The 13,538-nt window shown below is 40.7% G+C and overlaps 1 protein-coding gene across 2 annotated transcripts in view; it reads left to right on the top strand.

The window, feature by feature from the left end:
* tmem117 (transmembrane protein 117) overlaps window positions 1–13,538 on the top strand; it is a 55,001-nt gene that overhangs the window by 17,988 nt on the left and 23,475 nt on the right. For both annotated transcript variants that reach the window (XM_031283095.2, XM_031283096.2), the window contains exon 3: window positions 11,889–12,021. In XM_031283095.2, the coding sequence (XP_031138955.1) occupies window positions 11,889–12,021 (133 nt within the window). The remainder of the gene's footprint in view (window positions 1–11,888; window positions 12,022–13,538) is intronic.

The following is a 13,538-nucleotide window of genomic DNA, read 5'->3' as shown; positions in this document are numbered from 1 at the left end:
CCTGTTTGTGAAATGAATAATTTGTTAAATTGCCAATATGTCTTGTTTCTTCAAACTTCAATCATCCAATCCACCAAACGAGTCAATGGCAGAATAAGCTGTTTGGCATTGGCAGAGAAGATTTGGCAAATTTTTCATGTGCGCAACCCACATATTCAGCGCTGCTGCTCATCCCACAAATGCATGTTCCTTACAAATGGGGCACCATTTGAAAGGGAACTAAACAGGCTTTCCAACGGTATAAGATTTATTGCCAAAAAGCATTGTTACCACAGAGAAATAATCTACCAAACACAAATGTCCTTACTTTTTGTGCTTATATAGGTACCTGTTTAATGTATATGAAAGCATGTTTTGTGCTGCATGAGAGTATGTGTTGAGAGATGCTTATTTTCTGTATTTTGTGTTGTCCTTTAAAGCTGCGGAACGGACAGAGTCCAAAACAAATTTCCCTTCGGGGACAATAAAGTATATCTTATCATATCTTATATCTTCATAGATTTAATTATTTTGGTTTTGGACTGTTAGCCGGATTAAACAAGCAATATGAATATGTCAACTTGTTCTGAAATTGTGAAGGACATTTGTTACAGTTTTTTTTTTTACATTATATTGATAAAACCATTAGTCAAGAAAATAAACAGCAGAATTATTGATAATAAGTATAGTCGTTAGTTGTAACCCTACTTGTGTTAATGTCTTTTGACATCTTTTGTCTTTCTATCAATCAGACTACCATTTGTACTGATTTTACGAGGTACAGCTGTAAAGCACAAATGTGGATGAGACCACTGCTGATTTATGTTGCTGCTTGGCAACAATAAACAGAAAGTCAATAAAGTCCAATAAATTTAAAAATAAATAACAATTTTTTGTAGTGCAAAACATGCCATGATGTGGTTTAACCTTGCTTTTACACTGATAGCAATTTATCAGCCACAGTAGTTTCTTTTTTTCATTCCAGTTCCAAAATAGGGCAATTTACCGGCATACTTTAGGCCATGATAGGTGTACCATTAACATTTGCCACTGGTGCATGTGTAACACTGATACAGCCAAGGTAACTAGCCAAAAAAGTCATGCATTGGTTCCACTCAGTCACCCAATTACCCCAACCCTCCTGTTGGCTCTGCAGCACAGCCTCCTGAATTGGTCTCTTTTCAAGGCCAGCAGCTTCCTCTGGAACTGCTCACTAGCCACAATATACAGCACTGGGTCCAGGCAGCTGCTTACACTGCACATGGCCTCAAAGAACTCAAAGGAGGCGAAGAGGACATTGGTGTTAGATGGTGTGACCTGGTTATTGATCCTCATGAACACCAGGGTGATGATCATGACATGGTACGGCACAAAGGCAACCACAAAAACGAGTATGGCAGCAGTGATGAGCCGCAGAGGCTTCCCTCCTGCCCGCTGGGCTCCTCTGTGCCTTCCACCCCTCGGGAGACACCTCAAAACACGAACTGTCTTTATGTAAAAACCCAGCATCACGCTGAATGGTAGCATAAAGCATATTATTGTTCTGATAATGGTGATTGTCTTGACGTAGATAAAAGGGCCCTGGATGTGGTCCATGCACACAGTGACGTTTTCTGGTCGCTGAATAGCAAAAGTTACAAACAAGTCAGGAATGGAACTCAGGACCAACACAACCCACGTGCAGACTGAGCACAGCTTGGCTTTACCCACATCCCACCAGCGGAGAGAGCTGATTGGGTGCACCGTCCCAACGTAGCGATCGAAACTGATAAGAGTGAGGAAGAGGATGCTGCCATAAATGTTGATGTTGAAGGAGAGCTTCTTGAACTGGCAGAAGATCTGTATGTCTTTGAGTTGTGGCCTCTGCAAGGTAAAGTAAAGGGTGAAGGGGAGGGTGAGGATCCAGGCTGAGTCACACAGGGCCAGGTTAAACAAGAAAAGATTGCTGGTGCTTGAGGTTTTCCTGAAGCAGGAGTAGTTGATTAGAGCTGCTATGTTTCCCAGGATCCCCACAGGAAGTGCAAAAGAGTAGAGAACCAGCAGGATGTAGCAGTACCACTGGCCGTTCTCAAACTGGCTGCAGAATACTCTTGACTGGTTCAGGAACTCCAAAAGCACCTCTGGGATTTAAGGACAGGAGGTAGAGTCATTTTGCAACTTCATTGTTTTTAATAATTTAATGTTTTGAGTAGTAAAAGAGTAGTCCAGCATTTTAGTATTGCACTCCCATAAAGTTGGAGGGCTTGTGGGAAACTGATTGTAAGAAGTACTTCCATATTTATTTCTGCACCTCCAATGCCAATCTTCCGTACTAATACACAAAGCAATGTGCCCTGTATGTAGCTAGGTGGAAGGTAAGAGTGTAAAGGTCGGGGTGGTGGATGAGCAGTACTTTTGGCCTTTGTGCAGGAGACTGGAGTTTGCATTCGGTCATAGGACTGCAATTCATGTTTTTTTTTGTTATTAATCCATAACCACAATATTGCCTGACTTATAGCAACTGTTCCTAGTTGTCTAACTTTAACCATACTTAACTGTAGTTTATTTCTCATATCAATCGTTTACTTACCTTAACCACCATAGTTGTAATGTACAGATATTGCAGAAGGTGAGGATTTCAATAACATTGGCATTGGACTTAATAAAAAAAATAACATTGATTTAAACATAATCAGAAGTTCTTATTTGGCGATGTCTTTGAAAAAGAATTGTCAAAATCAAGAGACTGAGTTATATTGCATTTCAGTTTTTAGCATAGGAACACTGATTCCTACACTTCCCATAATGCAGCTTGATTGAATCTTTTGTTACACAGTCAACAACAAGTTAAGTCCCATGTCTTTCAGACACAAGCTTTCCGGTAAATGTCGCTTTGAATAATTTTTTTGTCAAAGCTACTACAGAGTCACAGAAGACATTTTCTGTTTTCATAGACTGCGTAGTACTTGCTGTGACTAGTAAATTGACATTGACATGTAAAAATAGGTGGAGTGCCCATTTAACACCTCAGAAATCCAGTCAAACAAGACTGACAAAGTGTTGATATTATTTCTTTTAGTTGGCTTGAACTGTCCAATAGGGATAGTTTAAAGCATAGAACAATAAAGATCTGCCAGGTAAGTTGTCAGTTGCAGAAAATTGCATGCATACTTTCCTTTTAAGGGACCCTTTTGGCACTACATGCATTATCCTATTGAGTAAGCAACAGATTAAAACATGCATTTTATATTATTTTTGAGCCAGTTCTCTAACCACATAGAGGCCACTATGCTAAATTCTGTAAAAGCAAGTTAACTCATTATCATCTACTTTCTGGTATTTAAAATCTACAAAACACCAGTTTTATTTTTCAAGATTTGAATAACTTCAGAGTATTTATTAGAAGGATAAATCCCTTCCAGAGTAATGTAAGCCATAGTCTGTTTTATTGACTCTGACACTAAGCCCTGCTCTTAGGGAGTACTTTAAGTAAGATGTGTTCACCCACTCTCTCCCAGGGCCCTTTTATATTTACAGTAGCTGTCTCCATAGTCTCTGAGCGTCATCAGCATGTGTCCAGGAAGCGAATGCTTGACTGTCTGCTGCGAACAATGCAAACTGGGGACTGTTGATCTATTGCCTTCAATATGTCAGCCTCTGTTTGCACTTGATCACAGATAATACATTCATTTTGTTCAGATGGGCAGATCTTAACAAATAACTTTTAGCACAATTCAACCTAGATCATGTCTCCCTGTCAGTACCCACTGACAGACAGAAAAGGCAAAGTTTGTATATCCTATTTTGTGATTATGAAGTTTAATATGTGTAATTTAAGTATTAATAATTTTTTATCATACAGCTTCACCGCAATAATAATTTTAGAAAGTATAAGGATGCTATGTAATGTAGACAGTATGGATATACAGTCCTGTGAGGGAATTAGTATGACAAGTTTATTAGTTCATTATTGTATCATAAATTATTTAAAAGTTTAATACATTTTATCTAGAATATTGTAAGTGTTCAGATGGTCACTTACCTCCTTTAGCCGTGTCAGACTTGTTGCTGTTGAAGAGCGGTATCATGATGAATGGAGACGTTGATCACATCTCAGTCACCTTCACTCCTCTTCCTCCTGCTGTGTGCTTCTCATCTGTCAGGAGCAGTTGGTGCACTGCCTTACCCCTGAGAGAGAGAGAGAGAGAGAGAGAGAGAGAGAGATATGTATGTCTGTGTCCCAGTGCAGGTGTTCAGCTGATGGTCTCTGCTAGTTATACTGTTAAGTTTGTGGTTCTGGCTCCAGGGCGTCTGTATGTCCTGTGAGTGGATTACTTCTATAAATCTGGTGACTTTATCACCTGAGCACTTCCCAGAATTATTGCATGTGATCTTATTTTCAGACGGGTAACCATAATGTCAGCAGTTTGTCTCAGACATTCAAGGGATTTAATCTGGACTGAGTGGGAAAGAAATTACTGTAAATTAAAACATACTCTCAGTTGCCAGTTCATTAGGTACACCTAGCTAAAACTAATGTACACTAATATAACAGTCCTGCAATAAATCTAACATGCCCTCGTACCTAAACGACATAAATGGTCTGAATAAATCTTCCCTTCATGAAGTTTATAATGTACTGTCAGTATGATGCAATACAGTTCAACAGAACTACAACCTACATTCTCCAAAATATTCATACAGTTTATTCAACACCTTTCTAAAACAGGTACCACAAACACTGAACATTATCACCTTCATGAAGGATTTATTGCAGAACTGTTGCATTAGACTACATTATTTTTAGGTGTACCTACTTGGAACTGAGCGCATAAAAGGCACTCAAGCCCCAGTTTCTTCGATTGAAAAGCGTGTATCATAGGATATGTAACTTAACTGCTGATTTTGTGGAATCAGTGTCATCCTGTTCAAAGCAGGTATCTTGGCAGGCTGCTTAGCCTAAACTATTGAGCGTAATGCCTGGGTACTCTTCTGTCTGACTGCCGCTCAAGTGTATCCTCACCAAACGGTTGGTTGTTTCTGTTACGCTCAGTGCGGCCATTAGTTGTACTGGAAATGGGCTGTTGAGGATAAATAGTAGGCTACAAATGCTAATAATCGGGGACAACTTGCACTAAATTAGAGCTGCAAAGTATACCTACCAGTCAGCTCTAGTGTGTGTCCGTTTATCACCACTAGATGGGGACACAGCTACATGATTTTAATTTGGAAACAACTTAGAGGTAGATATGATCTCATCCTTAAGACAGCACTATAAATAGCATTAGAGGAATATACTGTGAATACTGTAAATTAGCATTTCAACTGTAATTGCATTCTTTTGATTCATACAGCAGCTTGGTCCATGTAAGTGGGTGTGTTTGCAGTGTGGGTGAGTGAAAGTAGGAAAGATAAAAAGTGTGTCCCTCTGTTTTAGTTTTTTGTGTGCCTGTGTTGGTGTGGCTGCCTTGTCCATGTGTGGTGTTGTTGTTGTCCAGGCTGAGCCTCGCAGTAGGCAGTGCTCATGAATCACACCTTATCGGGGTCCTCTGTCAGGAGCTGCAGTGACTCAAACGACTTGGCTGAATAGTCTTGAATCACCCCTAGTTACATCCTGCCCATATAGGAGGCGACCGTGCTCGCTGACTCAGCGTGCTACTTTAAAAGTCAGATCTGCCCGATACACACTGCGCTTCTACATCTAAGCCAGGGCTCATTGGCACTGGAGGCAATTAAGTTCACCCATGCAAGTCAATTCAATTATGCATCTGTGATGAGCCCTGAAATACCACAGAGTAAGACGTATGGTGTAGCCTCACACTAGGCCACTTTGCTTTTGCTAACCCCCCCCCCCCAAAAAAAAAAAGAAAGAAAAAGAAATGTAAGGTTGACTCTTGTTATTAAGGGAATATTAAAGTTTAAATTATCTTCTGTAAAGCTCATAAATAAACAACTGAAGTTTGAACAAACATTGCAGATGTGAAAGCAGTTTCTTCATAATATATTTGAACATACAACAGGAGGTTCATTTATTATAACTGCACTTTAACTCAAAGATCCTCATCTCCATAGGAATCTCAACATCTTTGTTTTTATGTGCGCAGCTGTAAAAAAACTAAAAGTGAACAAGCTGAGATTGAACAGCATGTAAAACTATAGGAGAGTGAAGCAGCCAGGCTGTAATGGGAAAATAAATGGAGCATTCTGCTTTGCTGTCTTTCTGGCTGTGTGTGTGGACACAAACACAATGAGTTCTCAGAGGAGCTGTAACTCAAAGGGAAGCTGGAGAAGAGAAAAACAAGGAGTTGTTCCTGAGAAGATGGCCGCTTGTGTGTGTGTGTGTGTGTGTGTGTGTGTGTGTGTGCATGCATGTGTATGCATGTGTGTGTGTGTGTGTGTGTGTGTGTTTGTTGTAGTGGAAATAGTGGTTCATAGCTAAGCTTATAGATGATTTCTTTTTTAACAGTCAATTGACTAACCTTGAAGCAGTTGATGGTTGGAGTTTCACTGCAAGAGTACTTAAATATTGGGTATCTGCCGATACTGAGCTGATACTTATATTTACCTAAATGTTGATTAAATATGTATCTGGCACATTGAATTAGCAGCGGTAGTCTTCTAAATACTACTAGATACTTGATCTAAATACTGAAGTTTCTGATTTAAATCTATAAAATTGATAAGCTTTAATTATTGATAAGATTGAAAGTTTAACTGGGAGAATGAATCCTGAAATGAACGTGACTTGAACGGCAACAGAGGAGACGTTTTGCTCTGTTAGAGCTTCTCAGAAACAATCTTTGGCAGAGGACAGACACCGATTTGTAGAGAGCACTAGGGCTGGGTTAAAAAATAAAATTTCCGGTTTGAAACAATCTTCATTTAAATGATCTGATATTAATTCATAAAATCTCAAAATCGATCTTTTAACCCTAAGAGACCCGCTGGAGCCCTGGCAATCTCGGTCGACATTACTTTAAGACGCTCCGTTTTAAGCATGGAGATATTTTTATCATATGAAACTAGAAGGGAAGGGGGCAAAATAACGCTCCAAAGTTAGGCTGAATTTTAGCGAGGGAAAAACTAGCATGGGCATTTTAGGTATATACAGTATCTTTAATTAAAAGGGGCACTTACACATCAGAGTCAAACAGGAGACTCTTGACAGACTGCCTGCAAGGCAAGGGTCATGTAGCTGACTGGAATAGCGGAGGTAGTGCTACCGCTAGCACGCTAATCTGCTAACATGTATGCTGTCGGCTGACCACTATGGGCTGTGGGAGCTGTTCAAATAAACTTAGCACAAAAAGTAGGGAAATCTGTGGTAACAATGCTTTTTGGCAATAAATCTTATATCTTTGGAAAGCCTGTTTAGTTCCCTTACAAATGGTGCCCCATTTGTAAGGAACATGTATTTGTGGGATGAGCAGCAGCGCTGAGTAAGGGACTGTTCGTTATTTATTTAAGGGGCCACCGAAGGAGTTTTGGGTCCTTTAGTCAAAATAGACCTGACCCTCCCTTCACCAGCATTAAATTTTTGATGACCCTCCAAAATGATTTGGACAAAAGGGATGACCCTCCCCAACAATTTATTGTACTGGTTTGCGCTTGGCAAAGATGTACAGATTCACATTGTTTTTCTACAGCCTTTACATACGAAACTAAACCTCTGCATTCTCATCTTACACATCACACTCCTCTGTTATGGTGTGGTGGCCATTTCAGTAGATTTACTCACCAACATTGTTGTGGAAACACAATAAGCATGGAAACTAAATGCACACTTCCTGCATTACTGCATTACTTCAAATACTAAGTTACTCATCTAGTAAACTAGTATTCACATGCAATAAAACAATAAAACATTGAGACCATTCAGCAAAGCACACTGGGTAATTCAACACTGGTTGCTATGGACTCGTCACTAGGCTTCCTCAGTCATTGTATATTTTAGCATAGGTAAGCTTGCCGAAGCTGAACATTATCCAAAACTCCATTTCTCAGATGAGCCTCAATTTGGGAGCTTGCATGCTACCACTCCTTCCTTCTCGAATGCCTTGAAAAGTCTGTTGTTTGCACATTTTCACAAATAATCACCGGGACCGAAAGGATATACCTCCTGTCTCATGCCTTCCCGGCTGCCGGATGGTGCCGTCTGCGGCGCAAGTTTCAGCTTTTCAAAATAAAAGCTTGCGTCTGGTCAGCTTTCTTAGTTACAACACGATTGAGCTAGCAAAGCAGTTTTGTGTTTATATGGGTGAGCGGGATTTATTCAGTTTGGGTAATCCCACGGTCTCTAAAGCTACAGGTCTGGCTGACTAAACAGGGAAGGACCCATCTGCTAGCGATAGGGGCCGAGACAGAGGGCTACATGGAGCTACATGGATAAATATGCACCAAACAAGCCACTTTCAAATTTTGCTCTACTCATGAATACAAAAGTTGGGTGACCCTTCCCCGTAGACTAAAAAAAATTGGATGACCCTCCCCTCAACAAAGAATAAAAAGACATGACCCTCCCCTATTTTCCTCCGGTGGTCTATTCCATAAATACCGAACGGTCCATAAGTGGGTTGCGCTCATGAAAAATTTGCCAAATGTTCTCTGCCAATGCCAAACAGCTTATTCTGCCATTGACTTGTTTGGTGGATTGGATAATTGAAGTTTGAAGAAACAAGACATATTGGCAATTTATTCATTTCACAAACAGGAGTCTCAGTAGTGTGTGGAAGAACCATACACAGCCACAACAGCCTGGCACCTCCTCCTCATGCTGGTCACCAGCCTGGTCACACACTGCTGTGGAATGGCATCCCATTCTTCAACCAGCATTTGTCGCAAGTCAGCCAACGTGGTTGTGTTGGTCACTCTGGCACGAACAACACACCCAAGCTGATCCCACAAGTGTTCAATGGGGTTGAGGTCAGGACTGCTGGCAGGTCATTCCATCCTCTCCACTCCCACATTCTGGAGGTAGTCTCTGATAAACCCCGCCCTGTGGGGGCGAGCGTTGTCATCTTGGAGGATAGAGTTCGGTCCCAGACTGTGGAGATATGGGATTGCCACTGGTTGCATAATCACATCTCTATATCTCTCTGCATTGAGATTGCCTCCAATGATGACAAGCCTCATTTTTCCATTGAGGGAGATGCCGCCCCACACCATCACACTGCCTCCACCAAAAGGTGTTACTCTATCGGTGCAGCAATCAGCATAGCGTTCTCCGCGTCTTCTCCACACTTTGACCCTACGATCCAACTGCCGTAGGCAGAATCATCCAATCCACCAAACACCGAACAAGTCAATGGCAGAATAAGCTGTTTGGCATTGGCAGAGAAGATAGCAAATTTTTCATGGGCGCAACCCACCTACTCAGCGCTGCTGCTCATCCCACAAATGCACTTTCCTTACAAATGGGGCACCATTTGAAAGGGAACTAAATAGGCTTTCCAATGGTATAAGATGTATTGCCAAAAAGCATGGTTACCACAGAGAAATAATCTACCAAACACAAATTTCCTTACTTTTTGTGCTAAGTTTATTATCTTACAGACCACACTAGGTGTTGATTTCACAATGTTTTTTCATAATTTTGAATTTGAAAAAAGGGTACAGTAGACAAATGACGTTTGTTTACTAATTACAGTGGTATTACGATGTGTCCTGTTTATTAAAATCATCCAGGACCCAAATCACATCTTGAATAGTGAGTATGAGGTGATGCCATCAGGCAGAAGGTACAGGTTACCAAACTGCAAGCTTAACAGGTATACATTCTCATTTGTGCCACTTTCAATCAAACTAATGAATAATAACAGATAAGATGTGTATGTGCATTTCGGCTGCAGTGATTATGTGTTTTATCTTATTACTTGGCTTGGGTGTGATGGTGCTTAAGTTAAGCATTGGTACTATTTGTGGTATTTACCATTATGGTTGTAGGATGTGCAATATCTGATAGGGTACTGGTGCAGTATTTTGAAATTGATATGGTAGTGTGCAATTATGCATTGGGCATTGTGCAGTACATAAGTTGTTGGCCACAGCATGAGTTAATGGGAAATGTGCAATCTGGGCAGAATTAAGTGCAATATGAGGGGGACGATGTGTTGTGGGTTCTCTTCTCTGTGAGTGTGAGGGAAGGTAGGGGGGCTCAGGTGTGAGGTTTATCAGATGTTTATTTACACATTGGATGAGATATTGTATGATTATGTTTCTATGTATGTTTACTGTATGTTTATGTATGTTTATGTGCAATGGGTTGCCATTTTCAGTTCTCTTCACTGCCCAAGACGAATTTCTCCGATAGGAGACAATAAAGGCTTATCTTATCTTATTGTCTAATATTTCCCTGACTGTCTGAATAGAGCCGTAAAGCAGAAAGTCTTTAGTTGGACGACATACCCAAGAATTTGTGGAAAATTCTGTAATGGTATTTCTGTAAGACATGGAAACGATTTGAAGGGATCCTTGAATGTGGTTTTAAAAATCTGATTAGTTTTGTTTGCATGATAATTCATAATGTACATAATAAATACAATGTCATATTTTGGAAGAAGGTTAGCTAATTATGTTTCTTCTTTAATGAACTTAGTTTTAGTTTTTTTCATTTCTGCATTGTTCAAAACACAAATGTAGAATCAGTTGAAGAATAAAGCAATGTAACAGGTTGATTAAATTAAGCTTTAGTGTGTTTTTCTTTTTGCTGTCGATGACAGTTGCGCACTTTTTCACCGGTACTTTTCTTTTACAGTACAAGTAGATAAGATAGCAAGGCTACCAAAAACTAGCCTACATCAGTCACGTTACCTTCGCTTTGCAGGTCGTAGCAGCTCTTCAAGATTCTATCAGGGTCAAATGAAAAAGATGCTATTGGTTGCATTACGGGAAATTTTGGATACAGTGGTTTTGAAGCTTGACCCACACACAGGGCTAAACAGTTGGATATCGCTGCCTCTGCAGCTTAAATTCTAACCTTTAAAAAAAAAAAAAATCTGTTTGATTTTATCTATTTTATTTGCAAATCTAATTTTGACCCAGGTCTGAATGGTGGTAACAGACACCCAAAATGTACAAAGTAGATTGCTTCTGTTACATGAGCAGTGTGGGAGGTACATAAGGACTATTACATTATGCATCACACATGTTATTTCTTTTTATCTCTCAGTAATTTATACTGCACTTATGTAATACCACTCTCACCAGAAAAAAAATGTGAGCCCTTGAATTAAAGGTATAAATATTCTTTTATTTGTCATTCGGAGCAGCCAAAATAAAAAAAAATGAGTCTGTCATTATATTTATAGCTAGCCACAGAAGAGTTAAAAGCACTTTCAAGGTACAACAACACGCTAAAAGTCATATAATAAACCTTGTTGTCTTCATGAAATTTGCTGAGCGCTGCCACCACCAGAGGACAAGCTCATGTGATTATTCGTTCTGTGCAGAGGGCTGCGTATCCGAATCAATCTCATGCTCTGCCAGAGAGATATTTCTCCATAATTTGATTCCAAGCCTGGATTGTATATAAAAAAAAACACCACACCTCACAATTGTTTGTATAATTTCTGTAATCGTGCAGAACTCAAATCATGAAGCACAAGCGAGCATCAATCCACTGACAGCATGTCCAACAGATTAAATGATGTGTATGTGGAATATTTTCTGTTTGGGTTGATGATGAAACGGTGACAGTTGAAATTGGTCCGGAGGATAAGACAATTACTTCAAGGCCGTGGAAGTGACACCTCAAAGTGGTCTTTAATCTTCATTCCGATGCCTAAAGGGCACGTGTCTGATAGAGTAGGACATTATTGATCTATGTGACTAATTTATTTACTTTCATCCATTTTCGTGGCCATACATGTTAGCAGGTTGACATGCTGTTTGAACCTCCACTGACAGCGGTGTCCTTGTCATGCTCCCTTTAGGTCGATACCTGCGGCTGAAAATGTTCCGCGAGGATCATGGCTCCTGGATGACCATGTTCTTCAGCGCCATCCTCTTCCTCTTCATCTTCTCACACATCTACAACCTTTTCCTGCTGATGGCTGGGAGCATGGAGTAAGCCATTCAATCTTTCTCTCTCTCTCTCTCTCTCTCTCTCTCTCTCTATGGCCCGTTTCCCCCATTCTCTGCTTCCCATTTGTAAGAGCCACTGTACCTTTGACTGGCGTGATTGATCTTAACGTCTTGCCTGAATAGAGACTCAATAGCAGTCTAATTAATCAGCCCAGACTTTAAATCACAGGTATTGGAGCAGGCAAGGGGACGGTGGTTAATACTAAAGATCACCTTCAGCACCCACACTTATTCTCCCATGGTCTTGACTAGTTTTTTGACACATCTCTGGCCAAATACCAAGATGTTTTTGCCATGTCTCTCTCATTCAATGCCTTGGTTTTTCGCTCCTGTTGCCCCGGCTTACTTGCTGAGAAACCACTGCGCACTGCAGAGCTTAACACACATACATCAAGCCTAGTGACAGGAATCCGTTTATGCATTTGCAATGTGTCCGTCTAGAGGAAGGAAAACATGCCCTTGAAGCCAGCCAGCCAGACACAAGGTCGCAGCGGGGTGATTTACCAGTTTGTGTGTTTGGGCTGTAAAAAACTGTGTGGCAGGCAAGTGTCTATTCAGGTACAAGCTGTCAAGAGGGAGGCCAGGGCTATAATGGGATCTGTCCATACAGTGCTGCTTTTCCATATAAACAACAAGCATCAACTATCTATAAGGTGCAGGCAGATGAAAGCTATTAGCTTGCAGGCAAGGTGTTGTGTTTTTCTATGGCCAGAGGGATGAGTTTGTATAATCAGCCCATCTGTCACTCTGGCCAGCGCGGTGACACCGGCATCCATCTTGTCCGTTCTCTCTGGTTGGCTGAGAAAAAGGAAGCGAGCGGCTGAGCAGAGAGGGGGCAGGTCCGCTGAGACAACAAATGTTGCTTGCTCAGGAAAAAGTTACATTTGCAGTCGCACTGAGTGCATCTGTCACAAAGAGGATTCTTTTTTTACTACCTCTGAGAATGTTGAGGAAAGGGGATCGTTTGAGTCTGTCAGTGCATTTCTTTGCTGTCAGAAATGTTTCACTAGATGACATTTGGATAATAGTTAAGGAAAAATAATGAGTTACTCAGACATTTTTCATAGAGACTAATATATAAGTCATAATATGATATATCATTTATGTACATCTAACATGTACGTCACTCTGGTCATATTAGCAGCATCACTTGTCCAGATATGAAAAGTAGCAACCATAAAAGCCTATTAAACAATTAAACTGGCTGACACACTAAAACTCATCCATTACTATTTTTGTTGCATGTGTGTTGAGCAGCGACATCAGTTATTCAATGTTGTAAGGCTCTCCTCACAAAGACAGATGGTGCTGTTGTAAAGCAAGTAAACCCGCCGCTGCCAAGACACCTGGTCTTTCTCTGCACTTGTCCCAAACCCCTCCCATCCTGTCCCTCTTTCCCGCTTGTTTTCTTTCTGCTCCAGCAGTGTGTCCACTGAGGACCCGGGCCCTGCCAAAAACCATTAGTGTTCACATCTCTGTTCAAGGCCGACATGTAAGAG

The sequence above is a fragment of the Sander lucioperca genome, chromosome 7, assembly GCF_008315115.2.
Source record: "Sander lucioperca isolate FBNREF2018 chromosome 7, SLUC_FBN_1.2, whole genome shotgun sequence".
NCBI classification, from domain to species: Eukaryota; Metazoa; Chordata; class Actinopteri; order Perciformes; family Percidae; genus Sander; species Sander lucioperca.
This window is presented reverse-complemented; position numbering and strand designations above follow the sequence as displayed.